This window comes from Polistes fuscatus, unplaced genomic scaffold (genome assembly GCF_010416935.1).
Source record: "Polistes fuscatus isolate 324 unplaced genomic scaffold, CU_Pfus_HIC Scaffold4, whole genome shotgun sequence".
NCBI lineage: Eukaryota > Metazoa > Arthropoda > Insecta > Hymenoptera > Vespidae > Polistes > Polistes fuscatus.
The window spans coordinates 4,780,566-4,808,556 of NW_025113118.1; the positions used below are offsets into that span (position 1 = coordinate 4,780,566).

A 27,991-nucleotide genomic window follows, 5' to 3' on the forward strand; every position below is an offset into this window, starting at 1 on the left:
ATGTATATGTGTATACTTACGAGAAGAATCAACGAAGATCAACTTCTTTCGTTCGATCTTCGACCATTTTCGGTCACTCGTGTTCTCTTGACCTATTTCTACTAATTAATGATTTATTTTATTATTTTCTATCTCTGTCTATCTTATCTATATCTTTCTTCTTTATCTTTCTATATTTAAAAAAAAAAAGAAAAAAAAAAGAACAAAAAAAGTCAATTTCCATACTCTATATTTTCTACTCTATAAATTGTGGGAGGTGCCAAAGGTGAGGATGGGGCGGGGCTAACGAACCCTTTCCCTTGTATCCCCCCAATCCCGGGGAACTTCTTCTCACGAATGGACAGTACATTTATGTTTTAACGAAAATTATCTCATAAATCTTTTGCTTTTATATTTATTAGTACGATACGTGTGTCGATTTTCTTTTTTTTTATCTATACCGATGATTTTATTAATATCTCGATTACTCTCGATTATTATTGTCTTCTTTTATGTCGCCTATATCGAATTTATCTTTTATATTAATATTATTAATCAAGAAATAAAACGCGCTATATTGAAATTCTTCTATAAGATCGGATTTGTCATTTAACAAGGAAGAAAATTGTTTGAAAATATTTGTGTTACATTTTTTTTTTTGATGAATGAAATGACGAATGAAAATGGGATTACGTTATTTGAGAAATAAGGATTGATTGAATTGTAGATAAATAACAGATAATATTACACAAGTTCAAAACAGGTATATCTAGTTTTGTAGATTTTTAAATGGCGCCGAAAACAAAACTGACTTGCGCTCTCTGGCGATCGAATTTCTATTTTCTTTGAAGAGAAAATGTAGTGACATCTGTGGTTAATTTTTTGACAGATAAGAATACACAGTGAATAGAATTGCATAAACTGCAGAAGCGCGAAACCATATGAGTGGTCTAATTATCAAAAAGTGAAAGGAGCATTGAATACATTTAATAATACATTCCTAAACAATTTGATTTGATTTTATGATGAAGGGAATTTTAATATTTGACAATCTCAATGACGTGTTATTTACTAAATGTGATAAGAAATTTGCATTTCATATACAAAAATTAGCTAGGGCACAAGGATTAATAACTGAGAATAAGGTAAACCTTTTAATATTAAAATGGTTTAAATATTTTTTATTTTATATTATGTCTGTCATTTTCTTACCTTATTGTGTTATAGTATAATTCTATCAATATTTAAATGTGTCGATAATAAAAATAAATAATTTCAATGTCCAGAATGCAGACGACGTGGATCCAAGACCGTGTCCAAATATCATTATGCAACTTTTTTCACCTATTGTTACTTCGCAGTACGCCATGGCTTCTCAATTTGGTAATTCCTATACGTCCATGAAATGCCAAGATGGTACAAATATGGTATTCGATGAATATATGGGATATACATTTATTTATGTTGGCATAGAAGACATTGAATTAATGAAAAGAACTTTAGGTGTATGCGTTTCGATAGTTCGACATGTCTGCGGACCTGATGTTACGATGTAAGAATATGTTAGTAAGGTCATTTCTTTTTAATATTCTTCGCATTCTAATTTTTATCACCTTTGTTTTAGATTAAAGTCAAGTAGACAAAAGGTCTGCTTGGTGTCATCTTTGTTAGATGCATGGATAGAATTACGTAGCTCTGAACAAAGTATATTAACAGAAGCTGTAGAACAGTTATCTGTTAACGCGGATTTAGCATCAGTTATATTAAAAGTTCTTAACGATGCTTGTGATAAATTAAAAACACAGTCAGAATTTTCAAATATACATGTTCTGTTACTCGTGAAACAAAAATTTTTATCCTTGTACTCTAGTAAAAATGCACACGACTTGTGCGCATCTGATATTTTATTAATGATCTTGATGTGTTGGGTTATTAATCATAAAAAACAAACTGACAATGAAATTGATCAAAATGGAGAGGATAATGGTGATATTCTATTACCGCATAATAGTTCTTCCAAAGAAGAAGAATCAAAACCATTTGGTGCTAAGCTATCAAATCCCACTTTAGAAGATATTACTAATTTATTTAGTAAGATATCAATATTAGTAGTTTATAAAAAGAATATTATTATTTATTAATATTTATTACCTATTACTTGTTATACTGCATTGCAGAAGGATCAAGAGAATCTTCTTTAAGCGAAGATCTTCATTCCTTAGCACATGATGGTTTGTACAGTCAAATAATTCTCCTTGGATCTGAACACGATTATACTGCAAATGCTGTCCACGTCTTTGAAATAGATGATGGTATTTATCTTGTAACTATAATAGAAGTTACCAATCTTGCCACATCGTCCGGATTATATGATACATTCCATTATTTAAATATCATAAATGGTCTACAACTTCAAAGAGACCTCGACGAATTAAGACCAGCATTTGATAGTCTTGACATGTCTATAAAAAAAGGTTTAGATGGAATTAAGAAAAATCGAGCCAATGTTAATAACGATGTTGATATGTGCCAAAGAAGATTGCAAGTTAAATGGGAATTTGTGAAAAAGAAATATATGGAACTTTTAAAATCTAGGGATCCAGAATCGATTCTTCAAATCGAATCTAATACATCTGGCTTTACGGATACTATTAAAGAATTATTTCGTTTAACATGTTTTGATAGAAATTTTTTAAAACAAGGTATTGATGTACTAACAACAGTAGGCCGTTTAGTGCGACAAAAACTGAACAATTTCAGTGATTTCCTTAAAGTAAAGGCATTGAAGAACTTCACTCTTGGATCATATCCTTTCTTAAAAAGTTATTTCTTGTTTCTTTATGCTTTCTTATTATATAAATTTCTTTTTATTTTTTTCTTTAATATATGTATTAATATTAGATAGAAGTATGCAAAGTTTATAATATAGGTCCTTAATGCCATATAATCTACGAGAACTTCCCTAACCATCAACAAATATTTAGAAGAATTTCCAGGCTTGGTGCATTTTATTTACATTGATAGAACAACCCACAGGTTAACAGCACCAACATTAGATTTCACCAATTCTGAAACTCTTGCTCTTACTACGAAAAAGGTATCAATTATCGATTATAAGAGCTATTAAATTTCTTATTTAATATTAATACTGATTTGCTTATACAGATTTGGAATATGGTGAAACAAAGTAGAATGCACCTGCAAGAAGGACATTTATCAGTTATGTGGAAAGATACGACATTTAATTATACTTATTTTTTATGGTTCGAAGACAATTCGGTAAGTATTAAAAAAAATTGTACATATTTATAAATATATAAAATAAAATAATTAACAAAACACTGTATTTACCATTTAGGGATCTCCACTTAAATCAAAAGTTTATTTGAATCATTTGATGAAAAATTTTCCAGTACCTGGTATACTTTGCGGGGATTACTACAGGTATTTAAATTATGAGCTAAATTATGGACTACACATATGTCTTTCATGTCATAGTTTTATTTTTTGTTGTCATTTTCTTCAATTCTTATTTTACATAAATATATACATATTTATGTCGTATATATATATATTTTTTTTATTAGTATAAATAATAAATTAAAATACGATTCTCTTTAGGAAACTGGCTGAAGCGTGTTTTCCTAAACTTTCACCAAATAAAATTAGGATCTATGAATTATACTGTGTACATTTAGGATTGGCTACTTCGTCTTGCGTTTTGGAACACTCTAGAAGACTTGCAGCTACTATATGGGAAGTTACAGGTATACCAAACAATCCTGCTGATATTCTGTAATAATTTGCCATAAATCTTTATATATATATTGGAACAGTTATTTATATCTATGCAGTGAAAGTGTAAAATAAAAAAAACAAAGAAACAGTGAGAAAATTTTGAACGTCTTATCTATCGAGGTGTTCAAAGTTATGTATTAACTCAGTATTTATAAAATACAATATTCAAAAATACATATTTATTTTATACCTTTATTAATTTAAAGTAATGTGTGTGTGTGTGTGTGTGTGTGTGTGTGTTATACACAGGAAAGTATTAGTATAAAAACCTTTCAATATTCTTCCCAAGTTTTACTTAAGCATAATAAAGGTCATAAAAACACAGCTTCAGTTTAAGATTCCTTACACATTACTCAACGTAACGTAACAGAGAAAATAATTACATATTGAAAACATTTAACAATATGTAGGTCCATTGGAAATAATAAAAAAGATATTTATAATTCTTTACAAAAAATAAATGTTATGAACATTTTTATAACATTGTCTAACAAAATTGAAATATCACTATCCGATCAATAAGTAAGCCATAAATATATTTTATTTTATTCAAGTTTCAAAATTGTTATATTTTAGCGTAAGAAATATTTACAACGCATCTTTTAGAGCATAAAGTAGTTCTAAGAATATGGTCATAATTTATTTGCGTAAAACGCTTTGGAACAACTTTAAGTATTTTCATAGAGAGCTTTCAAAGAGAAAGCTAAGGATTATCCAATCCCTAGAATGGTTAAATTCCATAATACTATATTTAGTTCAATGAATATCTGACGTATCTGAAAAATTGCGTACATCTATATTTCTTTTCAAAGTTTCCTCGTAAATAGGAGAATGCTGGTTTTCAACAGTATTTTTTATCGAAGACTTTTCAAAGGATTCTACTATTTTTCTTTCACTGTTATATCTCAATGCTGACCCCCGTTTAATTCTTCCATAATTTGGACTACCTCTACCGACACCAGTTTCAATCTGTTCACCCATATTTATCGGTTGTCTTGAGATCTCAGAAAACATATTGGTTGAGCATTTGTTTTTTCTTCCAACCGTATCTAATTTAACATCTGAAACTATGTTCGCAGTAAATTTATCACGAGTTTTACTGTTCTCTACATCTGCATTTAATCCTATTTTCAGCTTTTCCTTGGACATACTTTCTGTAAGAACAGTTCTTGTACTACTTGGTCGGTTGTCACTTGATTCATCCTAAGTAAAAGGCAAAATAAGAAATCGTAAGACTAAACTCATGAAAGTAGAAGATAACGATGACGATAACATACTGTTAAAGAATGGTACTTGTTTAGTTGATCCTCTTCATGGATTTTATCAGGAACATCTACTTTTTCTGCCAATAAATTGTTCTCTTCGTAACTACTGTTTTTATCAATTTCATGATTCAACTCGGTCGTATCTGAATTACAAGTAACTTTTGTCTTAGCTAAGTTCTGCAGACGTATTTTGGTTCTCAGTTCTGTTATTTGCTTTTCCAATTCATAAACTTCACGATCAGATTCACAAACTTTCGATATTAACGTATTTAAGTATTTTTCAGCTTCTTTTTCTATAAGAGTTGCGGATTCAACGCTAGATGTTTGTGTAAGATTTAATCTAAAGAAGGACGATTCATTAATTTCATTTAAATTGCAATTATGTCATTGCTTAGTTACATAATCAACGCATCACTTACTTGAGCGATTGTATTATTTTAGTAAATGTATCAATCTCTTTTACGGATCTTTTCGTCGGTGTAAGTTTATAATCAGAACCATCGAGCGGAGATTTACCATCCCCTAAACTACTTATCTTCAAGGATATCGGCTCAAATGTCCTACAATGTGATCTCTATTACTATTAAGATAGAACCAAAAATAAAATATATACGCACCCTCTTCTACGTCTCAAGAGAACGTGTCTAAATTTATGAGTTCCGCTTGCATTTGACACGGAAGAGGACAATAGACAGGTGACGAAGAAATCCTCTTTATAACCATGACTACTAGAGAAGTACGAAGCAAATTGTTTGTGCAAAAGTTTATCCCTTAAAGTAGGTACCAAGCATAAGTTGTGTCTAAATCTAAACCATCCGATAACTTGTTTGCTTTTATGAGACAAGAAATCTTTCAACTTCTCTTTATCAATTCTACCGGTTGAATCATGCAAAATATCTGGCATAGAGCATGTCACAACAGTTTCGATATCTAAAAAAATATATAGAAATATATATCCTTTGCAACACTATTATCGCAATACATACTACAAGATGCTGCAGATGTATGAAACTCCATTTAATACAAATATACATAACTTGTCAAATTCTTTTGTGAGACGTTATGTATTATGATAAACACTTATTCCAAATTGTACAATCTTATTAATTATAAGCTCAAAAAAGTTCTCTCTTTTTTCATCATCGGTAACACATACAGAGAAAGATTTTTGACAGTCAATACTTACTTATACGTCTTTTAACTGTATCCACTTGATTGTCAGAATCCGTGACCTTTTTAACAATGTATTCGACTATTTCACCGAGTAAAAAGCCCATCTGTAGGCAATTCGATTGATATGTTATTGTATATTAAGTATCATGTTCAATCGAAAAAGGTTAGGTGCATTCTAAGTTAATACATTATGATTGAAATAATGAACAACAATAAAAATGCCGCTACGAGAATGATAACATAAATACGCAAAGAAACTTGTGTAAAACAGCTTACCTGATCTCCAACGTTGCGTACATTTTCGTAAAGTAATAAAGAAAGAGCAGCGCCCGAAATAGTAACGAGTAAACCGTCGTCCGCCATATTGATGAATGAAGAATATTAAATTGCAATTGCGTGTACTAGACTCTTCGATTTTTTATCATCAACCACATTCACAAATTTTATCTTTTTCACACTAATATTTGCGATACTTTTTCAGTTATTAATAATAAAAGTAATATTTTCAATAAAATTTGTATCAATTAACACGTATTTAGATGAGCCGATAAAAAATTTATTATTTCAACAAAAAATAGAGAGACAAAACATGTGTTTAAAAAAATTTAATTATATGTTTGTCTTTAGATTTTTATAAAAATAATAATTGTTAATTAATCTTAAAACACTGATATTTCTAATAACGCAAGATACCTGAACGGCAATTGTCGACTAATTTAAGAAAATGAAAACTCATTGTCTATATTTTTATCGATGTTCTTTTGTTCTCTCCATCGCGCCATTTTTGAATACACAAATTACCGATCTGGAAACGATCAAAATATACGACCGTATCTCTACTGATAAGAGATAAATTATTATTAATTTATAAAGAAATTTCTTTAAAATTATGAGGTCAAAAATAATAGACATATAAATCGATCATAAATTTTAGTATAAGAAATAAAAAGAAGAGGAGAGAAAAAAATCGGATATCGACGACTGAGGGATTTCGTTCAGTCGGTAAAACAGATCTCGACAACGAAATGATAAAGGGGTAATCCCCTTGTAAAACAACAGAACGATATTTTGCATCGTTAAACATTTTCTTTGCAAACAATTAACATGAATCATTTAGTCCTAAATAATGAAAAATTATTAAAAAGAATCGGAAGGCTGAAGATACTTCCTAAATATCATGACTAATATAAGTAAGAACGAGGTATCAAAAAGATCCAAGATCAGAACTTGAAGAGAATTCGTTTGGTCACGATCGCCCAAAATAATTTTCTGCACGCACACAGAAGTCGTTGTATTTCTAGCCGCGAAAAAAGAGATAGACGGATGTAGGACTCGTGTGATGTAAGCTTTTAGTGATCACTAAAGAGGCGCAAAGATCGGCTCTCATTAATCAGCGATCGTTACGCACTTGGAATACTCTCCCTTAAAAAAATAGATTGATCGCAAGTTTTCACTCTTCTTCCTTTTGTACGTGTGTCGGGAACATCAGATTGTACGAGGATTTCTGGCCAACGATATCGACCTTGAATAAAACAGAGATGACGGAAGAATCTTGGAACTACTTGGAAGAGAAATGGGAGTTTATAGATCAAACGGTGAGTCTGATACCGTTTAACCCTCTTTAAAATGGCCTTGACTTTCTCCCATTGCATAAGCCGAGGAAGGTTACGTGTAAAGAAGAGTGTCTAATTAGTTACTAATTAGTTACGAGAGTGTTTATTAATTATTACAAGGTGACTCGTTAATTCACTAATTAAACGTTATATCCATAAGGGAACTTATTCTAGTTTACGACGTGATCTGCAAAATATAAAACATGTCTTTTTTTCCAAGGGATTTACTGTAATCGTAGAGTGTATATACAAAAGGATTTAGATGATTAGAGTTCGTAAGGGTCAGTTCTTTGATTTTGACCTCCTGCCTCGTGTGGTTCGAACCAGTTCGTTCTAAATTGGTCCGACTCGTAAAATATGGCACAATTCTGACTTTCTTCGAATGCAGACATGGAGAAATGATTACTCACAGATAAGGTGGATTTTTGTTTTGCATACTTTTAATGCTGAGTTACAGCTGATCGAAAGTAATGACACATTTTAACGTGAGGGAGGGAGAGAGAATTAGAGAAAGAGAGAGACGGTCGGAGGGTGATAGGGAGGGAGGGTTACAATCTTAAGGTCGATAAATTACGAAACAATATTATTTGCGCTGTTACGGTCCATTGATATGCGTCAAAATACATTAGGTTTTTTTTGACCATTATCTCTCATTTATTGACGAACGATATGAGTGTCGACGGAAAAGGAAACCGACAACAAGGGAAAGTGAGAGAGAGAGGGAAGTTAAAGATAAAGATAAAGAGAACATTAACGAATGGATGTTTAAATCACAAATTAATAATGTTCCGATACAACGTATTGAAATTTCCTCGTATTACGAAATTCTTGATTTGCAATCAAGTAATTAATATTTAATATTATTATTCGTTATATTTACTTTTTCAACGATAATTCGATATTTAATTATCTGTAAGCAAGTTAATCCTTTGAAAAAGTCATAATTTGTTGCTTATTATTGTTAAAAAAAAAAGAATCGATAATGTTAAGCACGTGGTGATTATTTAATACCGACAAAAGTATAATATATTTACAATGAGTATTTTAAAAGTTCTTTTTTTTTTTTTATTGCTATACAATTGCCGATCGTAAACTCATCCAACGATGGAGATTATGAATATAGCTAAGTATATAAAATTGTTATGCGAGTATTACGAAAAAAAGGAAAAATAACTCGCGATATCGATTAACTTGAACGATATTTGCTAGACGAAAGAAAATGAGTACATCTATTTATTGATATAGTATGTATATAATAATATGCGCGTAACTCAAATTATAAAAATAGAGCGCGCGCGTGTTTTGTTTCAACGATAGTGCACTCTAACGAGGATTTCCTGAATTAATTTCAAATTTATTATGCATTATTTAACGCATTACGAAGAAGATTACAGACAATTATAATTTTATTGTTATATTTTAGTCTTCGTCGTCGTCGTCGTCGCGTCGTCGTTATTATTATTGTCGTTGTATTTAATTTATTCGTAGATTTAGATAAAGTCACTTTTTAATTATACAATTTCCTTCGATATTGAAGAGCATCGTAAATAAACGAGATAACGATTAATTAACTGGGCAATATTCGTAAATAAACCCAAGAACGTGGTAAATTTAATTTTATTATTTGCCATAATTTTTTAAAGCGTACGTACGATTATAGAAGAATGTTTTTCTTTGTATTTATTTTTTTCTTTTTTCTTTCAAGATAATACTCAACTTATTTTATTTCGTTTTTTCTTTTTTTGCTAGTCAAGAATATATCGTTTTATAACGACCACAAAGATACGGATAAATAATCTTTAATATTTCAAAGACTTAAAACTAACTAACGAGTATAAAAATTATAATCACTAATTCTCAAAGAATGATTTCTTATTGGCGAATTTATTTTTTCGTTAGGCGGGAAAACAACAATACGTTTAAATGGGATTCGAAAACTTAACGATTGATTCGTGGAGTAGATAAGATACACGGTGCCTTTCAAGTTATTCTATTTTCAGATATAATATTCTTTTAACTCGTCGAAATCGCACGTCGTATGTACTTATAGAGACATATGTATACAAACATACAACGTACACACACACACCATACGCACATGTAATGTATATGTATACACACGTGTTACCCCACGTAAATACATATCTATATTCGTGAAAAAGAGATTAAAAAAACAAAAATGCGATTATGCGGCAGGAAACGTCATCTTATGTTAGTGACGTGGACAAATTTCTATTTTATTTTTAAGAAGAAATATAACTTAAAGAAAGATAAGACGTTCGAAGGTGATCAAGATCTAATAAAAAAATGATCGATTTTCGATATTTCTTACAAATTCAATACGCTCGTGTACGCGTCAGCGTTGTGTCATGCCTAAATATTTAATTAAATATGATTATTTACTTCCGGGACAAATAATTCAATATATAATCCTATTAAAACAAAACACATTTTGAAGAAAAAGATAATACTGGATGACTTTTGTAATATTTTGATATTTCTATTGCCGTTTAATCATTCGTTGATCTCTTTGTTCATAGTTGTTATATCCGATCGGTTGATAGGTGTTATTAGATCAGTTTATTATTTGACTTCGTGCAGTTAACACAAGTTTCATTCGCGAGAAATAAACGTACATGAAATATTATGGAGACCAAAACAATGTCGTTTTTAAGTAGAATTTGTAAGTGTCGTAACAATAAACAGATGACGATGGAAATCGAAGATCATATTTTAACGACATCGTTAAAGGAATCGGTTGAGGTAAAACGATTAAAATGATTTTTTATTTGATTAATATAACGATTATACAAAACGATCAATAATTGTATCGTTCACAGGGCGAAGAATGTTGCTTAAAAATATTTTTAAAATTTTGTAAAAATTTTATTATCAAAATAACTTGACTGAGATATTTAATTTTTAAGAATGTCAAATAAATTTCTTTTTTTTAATATTTAAATTTATAACGCAATTATAAATGATAGCAATTTTCATGATTGATCTTGATCTTATTTGTCGAAATTTTTGAAGTTTCGTACTTCAGGATAATTAATTGAAAATGTTATATAGAAATTAAAAAAAATACAAATAAATATATAATAACGAACTCGAAATAAAATTACTATCGATCATTTCGATTCTCGACGAACTTCATTAATTTTTAATGAACCTATTATGGTTTTGCCTTTGACGTTTTAATAATTATAGATTTCTTTTAGTTCGTATTATGGAATATACACCGGGAGAAAACTGGGTAATTACGTTAAAATATTTTTATCGATCCATCGTAATTAGAATATATATATATATATATAATAATTAGAATATATATATATATATATATATATATCAGATCTTTCTTAAAGTTTTATTTTCTTTTTCTTTTTTTTCTTTTTTTTTTAAGTAAATCTTCCGCTTATAATATTTTTTACTTTATGTCTTTTTACCGAGTTATTTACGATCGAATATTTTACGGAAAAAAATAATAGATAATAACAAAAAATGAATCGTTTACAATTCAGTAAAATAATATAAAATAAAAGAAAGAGAGAAAAATTGTTCGCGTAAAATTTGCAATATTAATTTTAAATATAAAAAAAATATTGTTAACTTAAACGGTAATTTTAAATATAAAAAAAATATTATTAACTTAAACGGTAGATTGATATTACAAATAAATATATCGTACGTTTAAGATAATTGATTAAATTAATTGAATATTATTTATCGACAACAAATTCGTATACTATTTCAGCCTCTTAAAGTAATCATTCGAAGACCATGTTGCAAAGATAGCGAAGAAATGTGTGTACCTCCGGTCCCCGAAAAGGCAATGAACTCTATTTTAATTTTCAAATGAGTTTATAATTTAAAAGTCTACAAGCGTATTAATGATACCAGGTAGACAAACAGATAGGCAACTAAATTGGTAATTAGAAACGAAATATTTCTTTGTTCATTTTAACGAACTTTCTCTTTCTATTTTCTCCCTTTTATCTTTCTTTAACCTAATGACAAATATTTATCGCTAATGTTTTAATGGAAATTTTTTCTTCCTAACGATAAAGATTCGATCAAACTCGTATGATTCGAATTGTTTCGAAAAAAAAAAAAAAAAAACGATAAAAAGATGTCAATCATGATCTCGATATTGAAGTACTTTCAGATCCGAATGCGAATAACTTTTGATTAAATTTAATCGAACCAATTTGCACATCCTATCGATGATATCTTACTTGGGGGAAAAAAAAAAAACAGCAAAAAAGAATTTTTCCTCAAATATGTGAAAAAAAAATAAGTTGTACGTCCTTTGCAAATTATTCTTAATTTTACTTATTGTTAGACTCACTTACGAATTACAATGTCATCATTTATTTCTTATGATAAAATTAAAAATCGATAAAATTAAAAATCGATAAAATTAAAAATTAATTAATAAGTATTACAAAACGGTAATAATTTTCAAATTACACGGTAGAAAAAATGGATATCAGTAATTTAAACGATATTGGAAGCTCTCTGATTGGTCAGTTCAAGTCAACGTACGTCCTAAGAAAATTTTCTATTGGTCGAATTACTACTGGCGTCATTCGATCCTACGCGAACTAGGTGTTTCGTTGTATTCAGAATTCTATAGACGGACGTTTTATATACGTCGTTATTGTTGGTGTGTGATTGCATAAAGTTGTTTTATTTCATTTAAGGGGAAAAAAAAGTTGTTCTCTTTTTACGTTTGTTTCTAATTATTTAGTGTTGTTGTAGTTGTTGTTGTTGTTTTTTCATTTTATTTAACGTGAACAAAAATATACTTCGAATAGACGCCGATCATTCCTATTTGACGTTTGCCAATTGAATGAAGAAAATGCGAGGCTTTACGACAGAGAAACTCGTGAGTGAAATGTGTACGCATTTGTTAACATTTGCAGTGACGTATCGTATTTAGTCGGATCATTAAAGTATCTATAATACTTTCGTTGATGTCTCTTCAACAATTTGAGCTATTTTAACTATTACAGTATTATTTTATTATTATTTTACAAATAGTATCCATTTTAGCTTTGAATTATCTTGAATTATCGTAGCTTTTCACAAATTTTATGCTTTGTAATTTTGAATGAAAGAAGTAACAAAAGTACAAAATTGCATCTCATTCGAAACTTCGTAAGAAAGTATTTAAATGGCAAATTAATGGATTTTATTTTTCATGAATTTTACATGATCCATGACGTATTTGAAACGATGTGTCAATGATGTTAACATTCAATTCTATAAACTTATATCGTTTTTAAAAATAAAATGAAAGGAGTTATATGATTTATGTAAACTATACAAAAGAAGCATCGTGTAAATATATGCTAAGGCAACTATGTTAAAAAGAAGAGATAGATTGGACGTTACGTAATTTCATTATAAAACAACGCGTACGTTAAATAAGTATGTATGCATGTATATAGTAACATATATATATGCATATACGTTTACCAGATACATAAAGCGTAATTGAACCGATGCAAATAAGTTTTAAACGTGTTGATTGATTTATTAAAACATTCATATTTTTTGTCTTTTAACAATTTACAATTAGACATATTTACATACATGCATTTATGAAACAAAACATTTTTCTGATAATATAATCTTTACGAGTTTTGTCATCACGTATTTATGCCATAAAATTCAACAAAAAATAGTTTCTTTTTTTTTTCAAATTTATATTTCTAATAAATACATTTATTCGATTAAAAAAAGATCACAATCGAATGAATTAAAGAGGAATCGAACGTCAATGATATCGAAATATTTCAAATCATTTTTTTTCTAAAATATACTATACAATTTAATAAAAATTAATGTAATAGAAAGAAGAAAATTAATAGAAAAATAAAAATTAACAAGTACTTTTTGTACTCTTTTTTGTTTTTTATTTTTAATTTATCGAATACGAGTATTCGATAAAATAGATCGATAAATCTAAAATAGAAGTTAATAGTTAATGATAAATCAATCGATCAAAATCAGATTCGTTCTAACGTTTTGTAAAGAAAAAATGGTACGTTAATAAAGCGTTTTTACGTCATGTGATAACCAGAGATCCTTATACATATTATACTTATGTAAATACATATATTTACTCTCGTACGTATAATACTGGCGTATACTTGTTTACTCGTGTTCACACTCGTGCAAGAAACTCACGTGATGCAACGCGAACGAATCGCTACGTCAGAACACGAGGAAAGTCTTTAACTAATGATAACAATTTTTACTTTAAACCAAATTCGATATTTAGTATTTTTAATGAACGAACAAATTTGTTTATCGATTTAGTTGGCCAATAAAGTTTTATTGAAATTTAATATTAGTAATACAGGTTGATGTTAATAAAAAGTCTGGGCACATAGACGAAAATATATATGTGTTATTATATCAAGTAATACAATTGATTAACAACATTTTGTTCAATGGGAATAATAAATAACGTTTTCCTTTTTTTTTTTTTAATGTGATTTAGATTATTCTGCGATGGAAATGTTGGATGCGTTTAAACAAAATTCACGTTAACTCTAACTATTTGTCCAGATATTAAAGACACCCTGTATAATATATTTGATCGTCCCACAAAGTTTCTTTTTTTCTTTTTCTTATTGGTAGTTATATTACATCCACGATGTTTTATATTATTTAAACAATTTTTTCTTGTCTCTCTCGGTTGCAACTAATTAAATTCATCGGATTCGTCCTTGTCAACACTACAAACATCTTCGTATTCTCTCGTTGAAAAAAAAAAAAGGAGCCTAACTCTTCGATGCGTCTTGTTTAAACGTATTTGCATTACACTACCGAGAAAATGCAGAAAGCACATGCTTAATGTTATTAGCACATCGACTAAGAAATAAGAGGAAAATGTAATTGAAAGATTGTCGCAGGAGTATTTTAGCTCTTTTTTTTTGTTTAATATTTTACTTTAATTCTCTCTTTTCTTATATCGAACGAGAAATTCACGTGTCAATTAAAATTCGACTTTGCGTATATTTTTCAACACATTTTTTATATAAATTTAATATTTAGAAATATATATATATATATATATTTATTTATATATTATTTATATATATATTTATTTATATATTATTATTTATAATATATAATATAAAATATATAATATATTTTATATATTATTTTTATATATTTTTTATTTCGTAACATATATAAAAATAAGGCGAGAATTTTAATTCTATTATTAATTTTAAATATTTAATTTATCGTTAAAACTTCATTCGTGTTTCGAAGAATTTGGTTTAAAATCCAGTTATATTTTTTTATTCTTAAATTTTGGTCTTTTTCTTTAGAAAATATTTAATACGAGAAATTCCTCTTTCCTACAGTTATATTAACATACACACAACGCGATTATGCTTCCTCTCTGGAGCATGACTAGTTTCATCCGAAAACGTGCGGCGCATGTGGTTTTCTAACTCTCTCTTTTCCTCTCATGAATTTGGTAGATTCGTGAGATATGGCACGTAGATGCGTGATGCTTTTTATTGCTTTCTATATTTCGAAAAAGAATGTATGTTTACATAGAAACTTGTTAACCCACTATTATATCACGTAACTTTCAAATTGTATATATATTTTAGTAAATACAGTCAAAGAAAAATGTGATATAGTATAACATAATATTTTATACACAATAACTATAAATAATTATAGTAATATATTATATTATATAATATAGTATATATATATAATATAATATATATATTACTATAATAATAGTAATTATAATAATTATATTATAATTATATTATATTATAAAATATTATTATAATTAATATCAGTTATATGTACTGGCATAATACAAATTACATCGTATATTTTTGTTTTTATTAAATCATATAATTTTGCTTCTAACTTAAAAACAAGAAAAAAATTGATATATATCAAATCAACTATTGCATTGCTTATTTTTATTTGTTGGTTGTGTTGTGAGATTCCAACTTATCGTATGCTTGCATAAAAGTAATACGTATGTATATAATTTTTTTTTTATTTTTATATAATTTCTTTGATAGTCTTTTCCTGCCACTTTTGTCATTTTTTTTTTTCCATGATAAATATAAATATTTCGTAACACATATCAATAAAGCGAACGAGAGACAAATGATTGAAATTTTTCTAGCAAATTATTTTCAAGTTTTAACCGTAATAGATAAGGACAAAAAAAATGATGCTATTTTGACTAGATAATGTTTTTTTTTCTTTTTATCTTTAGACTTCGTAAAATACTTATTCGATGAGACAATATCGAATTTTTATTGTCTGGGACTAGACAAGAATTTGATGATAGCATACATGTAAATGTTAATGTTTAAATACAAAAGGAAGAAGCTTTAATTATGTAATTTCAATTTTCAACGAGATATCTATAATTAAGTATCATATAAACAGGTAATAATGTTTGCGGTTTTAAATATTTTAAGTATTATCATCTTTAAATAGATTCAATCATTATTTTTCTATGATAAACAGGAAAAAAAAAGTGCACGCTTATTAATGTTTCTAATTTTGGATATCGTTAAAATAAGAATAAATTAGGTAGCGTTAAAAGATAAAAATTTGTTTTCTATTTTTATTCTTTTTTATATATATATATATACGAGTTACGTTATAAATTAATTTTTCAACACATCTTTTGAAAATGTTTCGCATCAAAACTGCTTGTATTTATTTTCTTTATCAACTTTAATAGAAAAATTGTATAATCGTTCGATTATTAAAGAGAAAAGAATTCCCTTAATGTATTTAGATACATCATTTTGATTTATTTCTATTTATCGTCTGGAAGAGAAAAGTTCAAAGTTCGTGATCTAAACTACTTGATTTCTTCGTAATATTAAACTCGTTAAGATATTTCATAAAGCGAGCATTTATACTTCAGCTGTTATACTAATTTACATATATCTAATCAGCATTCTTTCTAATTGTAATTTGACAAAAAAAAACATATAACACATTTTTCCTTCAATATTTATATTGCGTTGTATTTAATACTATGTAATTATAATATACTACAAGCTTAAATTATATATCTCGAATTTTTTTAAGTGTGTGTGTGTATTTAAATATTAAAAATTTATTTATTTTCATAAATTCATTTTAATCATTTAAGAATCGTTGGATCCCGGAAATAAATGAAATGAAAATGAAAATGTGTCAATGATAAATTAGAAATAAATATTCTCATGTGTTATTCGAGGATTTACAATGTAGGAACGATTTGAAATAACGTAAGAAAATATCAATGAGGAAAAAAATTAATGTTGAAATAATCGCGATCGAAAATAAATTTCTTAGAAGGACGGAGAAATAAATTGGCAGATTACACAGGTCACGTAGTAGGGTTAACGGAGTACAAAAATTTCTGGAACGAGACGTGCGTATATACGCATGCATGTGTTGCCGGTTTTAAGTATGACGTATCATAAAAGAAGTGTATAGGTGAATCTTTAAACATCGAAACATTCTTGTGCATACGTGAACGCAAGCACGTTTCTATTACAAAACGTTATGTTACAACTATCTTTATTTTTTCGTGGTTTTTCTTCAAGACAATTGTTAATACTCTAATAAATAAACTTTCACGAATGATATTAATGATAATATATATTAATAATATAATTAATAATATATATATATTATTATTATTATTATTATTATTATTATTATTATTATCACACAACAAATCTATTTTATTTTATATTAATTGTGTTTCTTTATAGACCGAGTAAAATCTAATTTCATTCGTATTTTACAAAACGTTCTCACAATATTATAAATTCTATTTAATTTATGCATTCCTCCTGTTAATATTGATAAATGAGTTTATTAAAAATTTATGGTATTTTTATAAATTATTAATATATTAATAAAATATATTATATACAAATAGAAAATATATTAATATACGTATTTTCCAAGATATAATTTAAATAAGGTTTATCGAGAAATGAGATGGGGAAAAATGATAAATTAATTAGCTAATAGCTAAGTGGTGAGAGTAAATAAAGAAAATAAGGAAATGTCAATCTCTATTCATATTATGAGTAATACATCGATTGCAACAATCAAATTGCATTACATTTTTATTATACGAATGCAATCCGTATGTTATCAGCGGATGCCATGTTCATATCACTCAACTTATCGACTTTGTCGATGATGCATTTGAGAATTTTAATTGTCACTGTTAGAGTCGGTTTAAAATATTAACACGTACGCATACATACATAAATATAGGTGTGTGTGGATATCTTAATACTCGTATGATAGCTTGACGAACATAAGCCTTCAATCTCACGTAAAAAAAAACGTATTCTGATATCATCTCGAATTGCTAAGATAAATTCTTTCAGATAATCCGATAAGATTTTATAATTGGCGTTATAATTTTTTTAATCACATTTTTTGATAAAAAGAAAATTCTTCTATAAAAGAAAAACGTAATATATAAATACCATAAATTTCTAACGAAATATTATGAATAAATCTACGATATTTAAACGAGGAACGTTTAAATCGAATGTGTGCGTTATTTGCAATCCAATCAAATTTCATTATTTGTTCTATACTTCCATTTCATATCTCAATAAAACCGAATGGTTTTCAAGGAAATATACACGCACTATATATAAATACTATTAATATCTAATTAAATAACACTATGTCAAATATGATATCATAATTATTTTAATAAAATTTCATAATTGTCATTATTCTTCCGTCTCTATTCTCGATAAAGAAGAAAAAAAAAACAAGAAAAATTCAAACACGTAACAGATACGTAAGTCTTTAATTAACTAATTAACCATAACAATGAGGGGGAACGTAGAAATCAAATATCATTTCTTACGACTGGCTCGATAAGATTTCACAATTGATAATCTTTTTGTTTATTCCAATCGTTCATAAAATCAGGAAACTTTTAACAAAATATTTCTATTATTAAATACAAATATTATCAATTTGTAATCAGATATAATGAAACAAAGTAATCCCTACGATAATTAGGACGTGTTATTATAAAAGTATTTTAAAGTTTATAAATAAAACATTCGCCGCGGCGTGTATGTGTGCGCGCGCACGTTCCCACCTTCGACGGCCATTTTCTTTCGTCACGTTCGTATTTTACAGAGGACGTTCCAAAGAATTCCATTGAATACGGTCATCCCCACACATATACACAGACACACAGTTATGCATAACTGTGGATTTGCACACATACTGCACACATTTACGGGTTCACACACAAATACACGCATTCCCTTTCTCTCTTTCTCAGACATACACGTTTTAATCTTTTTTCTTGAACGACCTTGAGAATATAGGATGCCAGAAAAGAAGGCGTTCGTGAGCCAACTGAAAAGGGTTCATAGACGTACGTGAGTGAGTCAAACGACTACTACATCGTTCACAATGACGACGAGGGATCGACCGTTCGAGCCCTCGGGAATGACCAATCAGAAAGCGACTTTCACTCCCTCGTCTCTAACGACTACATACAATATCACCATTGGAAGCCGTAATTGCGTCATCTTTGGAAATCACATCACGTTGGCATGTTTCGTCATTGTAAAACGTCATTCAAACGGAATACTCGTTTCTAATCGTTTTCTTATTCATAACGATAACGATCGTTCTATGTCGAATCAATTTTCGTACGAAATAACGAACTTTCATTATTCACTTTGATTTTAAAATATCCAAAATATTTAAATTAAATAGATATTCGTTGAGATAAGAATTGAAATTGCGTATAAATTGACATAGTTTTAAGAAAAATAACTTCGATTATATCTAGCAAGATCACTATCAATAACTGCATTGGTTGTATGATTATCTCGGAAAATAATAGCCTTAAGGTGATATATTGACGTGTTATCGTCGTACAACGCACCTTGAACGCATTTCATTATTTATTTCATTGTCGGTGAATATACGAGCATATATGAATACTTAAATGCATACATATTGATACACAAAATGCCGGAAGTTCCCCTATCGCGAAGGGGTCAAATATTATAGTAAATCCTTGAATGATTATTCTTGAATGAAAAAAAAAGAAAGGAGGAAGAAGAAGAAGAAGAAGGAGAAAAAAAATAAAAGAAATGTGCCTCGAGGTGATCATACGAGGACGAAAATTATACAATAAGACAATTTCAAATTTACCGCCTCTTTCTTCTATCAACAATTCATTTCTTATATTATACAAATCAATCGATCATTATGCAAATTTGATTATCATTTATTTGATTTTTTCCATTTCAATGACTTTCGACAAGGTCTTTCTTCAATGATGAAATTTACATTCAAACGTAAGAAATACTTTCGTTGTCCTACTCGCAATATCGATTTTAACGTACGACCATTGCACGAGGGATTCGATGTCGAGATGATGGTGAAACATTGAAACGTATTTACGAAAGATGGATACGAATTATCGTCATTGTCCTAGACGATCAGGATTGCGTGATGCAACGATTTCAGGAAATGCCTGGGATGCAGGAACAATTTGACCTTTTTGTCCTTCCCGAGGACAAGCATTTGGTAACTCTCACCATACGCAGAGTGCATTCACCGATAGCGCCTCGGTTAACGGTCTGTTCTAGGTAGGGGAAATTCTCCCCCACACTTCTATACCAAGTTCAAACTACCTCCGAGCAAAGCAACTATAGTTCGCAGGAACGAAATGTGTTCCTTTCTTATGGTGTACCTGTTCAAGATTTTCAAGAAATAATTTTATACGTTCCATACATAACACAAAGTTATTTAAATTTTCCCATAAATTGACATGAATTTATGGTACTACGATCGTAACTGAATTGATAAATAAATGATAAATAATTACGTCGTATTTGATTTTTACACAGTAACATTCGATAATCGTTCCGATGAATTCGAAGGATTTAAATGAAGATTATTATCAATGATATATTATCTCATTTCATTCATTAAATATGATCGACAGTTTGGAAAAAGGATCATCGCTCGATAAAACGTTAATACAAATAAAGAGAGGAAAGTCATAATTGTAAAACCAACATTTGTGTTACGTGTATTACGAACGCAAGATAAAATAGAACAAAAGTAAAGGAACGAAACGAGGGAAAAGGAAACTTGTTGCAGAACAAAAAAAAAATACTTCGTTATCTTTAGCGGAAGAGGAAAATAAAAAGAGACGATTGTCTGGCGCCTTGACGGGCTTCCCCGAAAGGCGCTAGATTTGAAAATTATTATGCCGTCAGTGATACCCCCTTCTCTAATCTCTTGCCCCCACCACCGGTAGGCGCATCCCCACTTTTCTCTTTCATGGGAAGGTTGTCCATTGGCACTGTAGGTGCGCGGCATGGATCAGTCGCTTCTGTAGCAGTAGTACCAATATAAAACTCGTTGGGTGCGTTCAAAAGTATTACAAGAAGTATCGAACTCGTTCAGTTCGACGCACGTTCGACTTACATCGTGTGCCTCTAAAAGCAAGAGTAAAAGAGATAAAGAGAGAGTGAGAGAGAGAGAGACAGACAGACAGAATTCAAAGTCAAGAGAAAGCGATTCGAAAAAAAAAAAAAAAGGAAGTGTCCATAGGATCCAATCAATTCGTTCGATTTTTTCCTTTCGGTCGAGAGTGTATTTACGAGATTTCTTCCTCGCTTTTTTTTCCTCATTTCGTTCGTTATTACAACGAAGTACTAGAAGAAGAAGAAGAAGTTCGGAAAGATAATAAAAACGTCTGTGAAAAAAACATCTCATCTGCTAGCTCCACTCCGATAACTTGTCCTGTCTCATCATCAAACAGCAACACCAACCAACCAACCAACCAACCAGTAGATTATTATTTTTCTTTTTAAACCGTTGTAACTAAACTCGGCAAACACGAAGTTCCTCGAGGGTAGCTCGACCTTGGGCGACGAAGGGAGAGCAATGAAGACATCCACCTTATCTTCCAACGATCCGATCAAGCAAGAGGTGAGGTGTAAGAAGGCAAAAGATAGAAAGAGAGAGAGAGAGAAGTAGTATATGTGTGCGGGCGTGTGTGTGTGTGTGTGTGTGAGTGAGTTGATGTATATATGAGAAAAGGGAGGAGAGACAGAGGAGAGACGGGGAGAGACAGACAATCGATAAAGAGAACACACTTTGGTACGTTGGCACGTTGGAATATAACCAAGTGTTCTCTTCTGTGTCCCCCCCCATCCCCTATCCTCCACCTCACTGCTTTTACCGCTCACATTCCCCGGCTTATTACGCAGGAATCTTAATTATTCTTCTTTACTTTTGTAAATCTTCTTCACGAAAATTGACTTGAATACATTGATTTGTATAATCAGTGTGTCTGTCATTGGTAGGAATAAAAATATGTTCAAAAAAAGGGGGGTAAGTCATTGAAAAAAGGGATGACATATTTTCTGTGTCAATTATTATTATTATCGTAGTAATTCGTTATTTTCGTAGTGATTATACGTCATTCGTCGTATTACTTAAGATTATATTTGTGGATTGTTGTTGTTATTTAAAGGCATGTGTTTGTTTATTGTCAGTATGCCATACTAATTAGTCTTCTTTCTCTTGTCCGATATATTTCGATTATTCAATTTTCGAAGGACGAAATATTAATCGAGTTCTTTTAGACGACGATGATGGCGACTACCGATTACGATGATGATCATTATGATTATGATTATGATGATTACATAATCCTTTCGGCAAAGTCCGTTGATGAGCGCGGTATTTCTCAAGTCCTGCGCATACTTTACACTTTTTCAAATGAAATTAAGATATTTCGAGTCTCGTTATTTTTGTTTTTTTTTTATATATTTTTTGATCGTCGAGATTTCATCTATAATTAATTAGACAATTGTTATTGATTAAGAAAGATTTGATTTTATTGTAAAACTTAATGTTTTATTATTCATAAATTTTTGTCTCTATTCTAAAAGGGCTTCGCATTTTTTGCAATATAATTCATGATCAATGTCGGCCACGTTAATTATATGAAAAGATTGTTTCTAATATTGTTTCATTATTTTGATTTTTTTTTCCCCGTTATTTAAACGTTCAATATAAATTTGATTTCATTTGAAAGTCGAATGTTTATCGGAATCAACGCTCGCGTGACTTGTGGTTTTTTAATATTTTTTATTTGTATAATTAAATAAATAATTGTAAAAAAAAAAGATAAAAGGAGAAAGAAAAAAATCAAATAAAAATCAAACCTACTAATTACAATTATCTTCCATCTTTTTTTGAGATTAATTTTATTAAATAATAAATATATTACTATTTTTTTGAAATATATATTTAAGCATTTAAATTTCGTTAGCGTATACAAATTTTTTGTATTTATTTACTTTAGATATTTTCTAAATACATTTTCCCATAATTTTCAAACCACACGACGAAATTAACAACGTAAGAATAATATCGAGAGTATTAACAATAGCGATCGTTTGTAAAAACGAATACAATAATGCTTTGTTCGAGAAAATTGCATACCAAGCGTCTCGCATAATAATTAATAATGATAATGATAATAATATATATCACACAATCGTTTATATTTTATCTACAAGTTTCTAGGAAAAACTGCAGACATGTTTTAATCGGAAATGAACTCGTGAATATCTCTATATGACGAATGCAATTTTTACATCAACCAAAGAGAGAAAGAACAGATTACGTGGAAAGTAATACGATCGTGAAAATATATTAACCGTTTTGATATCAATCGAGTCAAGAGGCCAATTTTTTCTCATGAATCATTATGAATCATAATAATGATTTATCAAGTTTGTCCTAGTCTAATTTATCTAGGCTTCTTTCTAATCTTCGTAAACTAATTTCACACAAAACTCTTCATTTGACGAACATCTTAACGCACATCTGAACACAAAGGTTATCACGATTTTTGACCACCCCAATTATTAATAACCCATAAAATATATTCACTTTTAATTTCTTTTTAATTATATATGAAATCATCGTAATATTAAATATCTTTGAATCATATGTTTCATAACCACACTATTTAATATCATAGTGTGACGTAGGAACGATTTCAAACGCGTTATCATTTTTTAGTGTTGATGACAAGTATCCAAAAAAAGAAAAGAAAGAGGAAAAAGAACTATAAGATATTGTGACATTGAACTTTAATATATGTCATATATTATATCTCCACACCGAGCTTACGATCTTTTCATCAATCAATTATAAATTAAATCAAACAAGCGACTAAGAAATATGCGTTATCTTTTAAACGTATAAATCGTACGCAAATTACGTTAGATTATGATAACGATCGATACCTTTTCTTTTTAACTGAATGATTCTAACGCGTTATGCCGCACGTTTATTATGCGAATTAGTTGGTGCATTGGCTTACTAGCGTGCAAGTATATTATAGTAATCGACGAGAATAAGTATTTACATCCTGTATCGTTCTTCTTTGTATCTGTTCATTCATGAACCGTCCTATTGGCTGGCTCACGGGTGTGCCAACAACGTCACAAGAAGATCGATGTTCAAACCCCTCCGAGAAAGGGGGTTGTTAGGACACCGGAAGTTCGCCCGCATTTGCCGGGAAATTTGATATTTGATAACTATAGGTCACGTGATCGGAGTCCAGCGCGCCAAATGTCACGTGATTCAAATAATTTTCCAAAGGAAACGAAATAAAATATCATATTCGTTGCATAATAACGAAAAAGAAATTAATATTCGTATTTTAAACACGTGAAATTCGCGACTGATATGTAAAAAGAAAAAAAGAAAAGAAAAAAAAAAAGAGGAAAAAAAAAACGTACGCTTTCTTGGGTGGAAAATTTTTTTTGGGTACATTAGCTAAGGAATAAACACCTGTCGGTGAATTAATTCGCGTTATCTCGACAAAATTCCAAAACATAGCGAATTTCTTGCGACATAATTTGCATATATTTGCATTAAATTAATTCCAACGAATCAATTAACGCGCGTTAAAATCGAACGATGTTGATTAAATGCACAGTATAGATGTAGATTGAACGTATCTGATATAAGTATAGCTTGGAATGAATCGAACGATTGAAAACTTCGTGTTATTTTTCATTTCTACTTTAAATGTCTTTTGAGGAAGTACAATTATGCAATAGGAAATTTCACATTATTTTATCTCGATACTTTGTTTTCCTTTTCGAATTTTAATGATGATTATGTATAATAGGAAATTCGTGGAAGAACGTTTAAAGAACGTTATTCATTCGTCGGATAATTAGTCTATTAGTTTATCTGTAAGTAAATTAGAAATGAATTATAATGTTGTATTTAACTTATCTATTTTCTTATCTAAGATACGAGATGCCTGCAAGGATCTGGTTCTCTCTAATGATCAACTCAAAATGGTTATGGAAAGGCTCTTAAAAGAGATTAATAGAGGACTCACAAAGTCGACTCACGAGGAAGCCATTGTGAAATGTTTTACCACATACGTACAGGATCTTCCAAATGGCACAGGTAATATTTTTCGGTGCAACTGATAATTTAAATGATAGAATAATAAAAATATATAAATACAAATCTATGCGAAATTGACAACGTTTATTAATAATATTGTTTTTTTGTTTTATTTTCGTACAGAGAAAGGTCACTTTTTGGCATTGGATTTGGGTGGTACCAACTTTCGTGTTCTGCTGATCACACTGGACGGCATGTGCTTCGATATGAAGAGTAAAATCTATGCAATACCACAAAGTCTTATGTTGGGTACTGGTACTCAATTATTCGATCATATCGCACAGTGTCTAGCTTTGTTCGTGAATGATCTAAATCTCCAGAATGAAATACTACCACTCGGTTTTACCTTTAGTTTTCCATTGTCTCAGTACGGTCTAACAAAAGGCCATCTTGTAAGATGGACAAAGGGCTTTAATTGTAGCGGAGTTATAGGCGAGGATGTAGTCGCTCTGTTAGAGGAAGCCATCGGAAGAAGAAATGTACGATTTTATATTTTCACTTTTTTAACTCTTACTTCTCTATTTCCAATTTGCTTTTGTCAATTTAATCGATTGAAAATTATTTTGGAAACGCGTAACATTGTATATATCCATCGTGTGTCGCGATATAATTGGACGATTCTTGACAGTTACAAGAATCCCATTAAAGTCGTTACAATTTTATACAAAATTACAGGATATTTAAACTCTGCAGGACGTCAAGATCGATGTTTGTGCCATCTTGAATGATACCACTGGTACTTTAATGTCTTGTGCTTGGAAGAATAGAAATTGTCGCATTGGCTTGATCGTTGGTAAGTTTCATTCAACACAAATTTTAATTCTAATTCCATGATCCTTAATCTTATATTTTTCTTGTTCCAATTTGACTTCGAATAAATAATTTTCTTTTTTTGCACAGGAACCGGAACCAATGCCTGTTACGTTGAGAAAACGAATAACGTTGATTGTGCAATTCCTGGAAATTACTCGGAGAATAAGCCACACATGTTGATCAATACAGAATGGGGTGCTTTTGGCGAACAAGACACCCTCGACTTTGTTCTCACAGAATTTGATCGTTCGATCGACGAGAACTCGATCAATCCTGGAAAACAATTGTTCGAGAAAATGATATCGGGTATGTACATGGGCGAACTTACGAGGCTCGTTCTTGAAAAGCTTGTTAACGATGGTCTGCTCTTTGGTGGCAAATGTTCGAGTGATCTCAAAAAGAGAGGCAAATTTTTCACCAAATACGTATCAGAAATAGAAAAGTAAGTAAAACGAACCTTGACGTTTCTTCTATTATATCGTTTTTTTAATTCATTTTTCGCTAATATCGAATAAACTATTTTCAGTGATCCTAAAGGTAAATACACGAATTGCCGTGATATCTTGATGGAATTAGGTCAACGTAATGTTTCGGATCAGGATTGTGAGAACGTTAGGTATGTTTGCTCGGTTGTTTCGAGGAGGGCAGCTCATCTTGCTAGCGCTGGTATCGCTACGCTTTTAAATAAAATGGATGAACCTCATGTAACCGTTGGTATCGACGGTTCGGTCTACAGATTTCATCCCCACTTTCACGATCTTATGACCGCAAAGATCAGTGAATTGACGAATTGTCCAGTAAGTTCTAAAAAAAATAAAAAAAATATATATATATGTATATAAAAGTATAATATAAATATAATATATAATGTATTAGAGTGAAAACCAAAAGTTCGTGAGTTTATTGTATTGTTTCAGATAGTGCAATTATTTCTAAATTGATAAAATTACTTTACAAAAGTTTACTTGCAAGTGAAATATTAATTTAAAAACGCACGATCTTTTTGTTTCACATTAATAGAATGATACGTATATTCGTCTCGTTTTTATCTTTTATATTTCAAACGCGACGAGTATATGTTACAAATTAATACATATTAAAATTATTTTCGATAAAAGATAATTATTTAAAAAACGCAAAATTTCTTTCAACAGTTCGACCTAATGCTATCAGAAGACGGAAGTGGTCGTGGTGCGGCGTTAGTTGCCGCGGTGGCCTCGCAAAAACGGTGAAGACTTTGGCTGTGCCACATCAACTACTTAGCATATATCAAATTATACGAAGTAATGATAACGATTTGACACGAGCCGATACTCGAAACACACGTATACATACAGAAAGATAAGAAGAACACGTAATTTACGCACGCAGCAGATTTACACGGATACATATGAAGAGAGTGAGAGAGAGAGAGACAGAGAGTGAGAGACAGAGAGTGAGAGAGTGAGAATGAGAGAGAGAAAAGAGAGAGAGAGAGAAAAGTCTTGTACATAGAGCACAAAAGTAGCCTAGATCGTCAGCCATAACATGGCGAGGGCTAGCCCGTGAGAGATGATTATTAGTTTATAAAAAACAAAAAAGAAAGAAAGAAAAAAAAAACCAAAAAAAAACAAAAAACAAAACCTCTACTTATGACCTCGACTTTACGTACACACTTATACACCATTGCACAGAATCTTTTACCATTAACTTATTGTTAAGAGGCAAGCGTATAGATAAAAAGAGACAGGGCATATAGAACATATATTTAAATACACATAGGAACCTTCGAGTTAGTTTAATGAAAAAAAGTCACGGCGAGAGATC

General features: G+C 29.9%; 3 protein-coding genes across 11 annotated transcripts; 2 read left to right on the forward strand and 1 right to left on the reverse strand.

The window, feature by feature from the left end:
* The first annotated feature begins 853 nt into the window (after nt 1–853).
* LOC122520638 (Hermansky-Pudlak syndrome 1 protein homolog) lies at nt 854–3,953 on the forward strand. 3 transcript variants are annotated; one of them, XM_043640810.1, is made up of 8 exons: nt 854–1,124; nt 1,266–1,531; nt 1,604–2,070; nt 2,157–2,784; nt 2,932–3,076; nt 3,145–3,258; nt 3,338–3,423; nt 3,601–3,953. In XM_043640810.1, exons 1-8 carry the CDS (start codon nt 1,002–1,004, stop codon nt 3,776–3,778), a joined length of 2,007 nt encoding a protein of 668 aa, XP_043496745.1. In that variant the 5' UTR covers nt 854–1,001; the 3' UTR covers nt 3,779–3,953. The 3 variants fall into 3 exon arrangements, with proteins under 3 accessions (XP_043496745.1, XP_043496746.1, XP_043496747.1); XM_043640811.1 differs by having other exon boundaries at nt 2,938–3,076; XM_043640812.1 differs by having other exon boundaries at nt 2,956–3,076.
* Nucleotides 3,954–4,053: 100 nt separating this feature from the next.
* On the reverse strand, nt 4,054–6,765 carry LOC122520640 (BRISC complex subunit FAM175B-like). Of its 2 annotated transcripts, none has more exons than XM_043640820.1 (6): nt 6,492–6,760; nt 6,229–6,319; nt 5,660–5,972; nt 5,462–5,602; nt 5,055–5,382; nt 4,054–4,980 (listed from the first exon to the last, which is right to left on the reverse strand). In XM_043640820.1, the coding sequence occupies exons 1-6, from the start codon at nt 6,576–6,578 to the stop codon at nt 4,534–4,536; spliced, it is 1,407 nt and encodes a 468-aa protein (XP_043496755.1). In that variant the 5' UTR covers nt 6,579–6,760; the 3' UTR covers nt 4,054–4,533. The 2 variants fall into 2 exon arrangements, with proteins under 2 accessions (XP_043496755.1, XP_043496756.1); XM_043640821.1 differs by having other exon boundaries at nt 4,815–4,980; nt 5,071–5,382; nt 6,492–6,765.
* An 825-nt stretch (nt 6,766–7,590) lies between these two features.
* Nucleotides 7,591–27,632, forward strand: LOC122520639 (hexokinase type 2). Of its 6 annotated transcripts, none has more exons than XM_043640814.1 (7): nt 7,591–7,810; nt 25,210–25,372; nt 25,496–25,851; nt 26,066–26,165; nt 26,273–26,627; nt 26,712–26,982; nt 27,340–27,632. In XM_043640814.1, the coding sequence occupies exons 1-7, from the start codon at nt 7,754–7,756 to the stop codon at nt 27,415–27,417; spliced, it is 1,380 nt and encodes a 459-aa protein (XP_043496749.1). In that variant the 5' UTR covers nt 7,591–7,753; the 3' UTR covers nt 27,418–27,632. The 6 variants fall into 6 exon arrangements, with proteins under 6 accessions (XP_043496749.1, XP_043496748.1, XP_043496751.1 ...); XM_043640813.1 differs by lacking the exon at nt 7,591–7,810 and adding an exon at nt 10,439–10,591; XM_043640816.1 differs by lacking the exon at nt 7,591–7,810 and adding an exon at nt 12,641–12,719.
* Nucleotides 27,633–27,991: the final 359 nt, after the last annotated feature.

Bases quoted from the DNA above. Each gene is read 5' to 3' on its own strand.
- LOC122520638 (XM_043640810.1), top strand. From the start codon at position 1,002: ATGATGAAGGGAATTTTAATATTTGACAATCTCAATGACGTGTTATTT. The intron at 2,071-2,156 runs GTAAGATATCAA...ACTGCATTGCAG, and splicing joins AGATATTACTAATTTATTTA to AAGGATCAAGAGAATCTTCT. The intron at 2,785-2,931 runs ATATCCTTTCTT...CATATAATCTAC, and splicing joins AAGAACTTCACTCTTGGATC to GAGAACTTCCCTAACCATCA.
- LOC122520640 (XM_043640820.1), bottom strand. From the start codon at position 6,578: ATGGCGGACGACGGTTTACTCGTTACTATTTCGGGCGCTGCTCTTTCT. The intron at 6,320-6,491 runs GTAAGCTGTTTT...AATTGCCTACAG, and splicing joins TACGCAACGTTGGAGATCAG to ATGGGCTTTTTACTCGGTGA. The intron at 4,981-5,054 runs GTATGTTATCGT...CCTTTTACTTAG, and splicing joins ACAAGTACCATTCTTTAACA to GATGAATCAAGTGACAACCG.
- LOC122520639 (XM_043640813.1), top strand. From the start codon at position 10,475: ATGGAGACCAAAACAATGTCGTTTTTAAGTAGAATTTGTAAGTGTCGT. The intron at 10,592-25,209 runs GTAAAACGATTA...TTCTTATCTAAG, and splicing joins CGTTAAAGGAATCGGTTGAG to ATACGAGATGCCTGCAAGGA. The intron at 26,983-27,339 runs GTAAGTTCTAAA...TTCTTTCAACAG, and splicing joins GTGAATTGACGAATTGTCCA to TTCGACCTAATGCTATCAGA.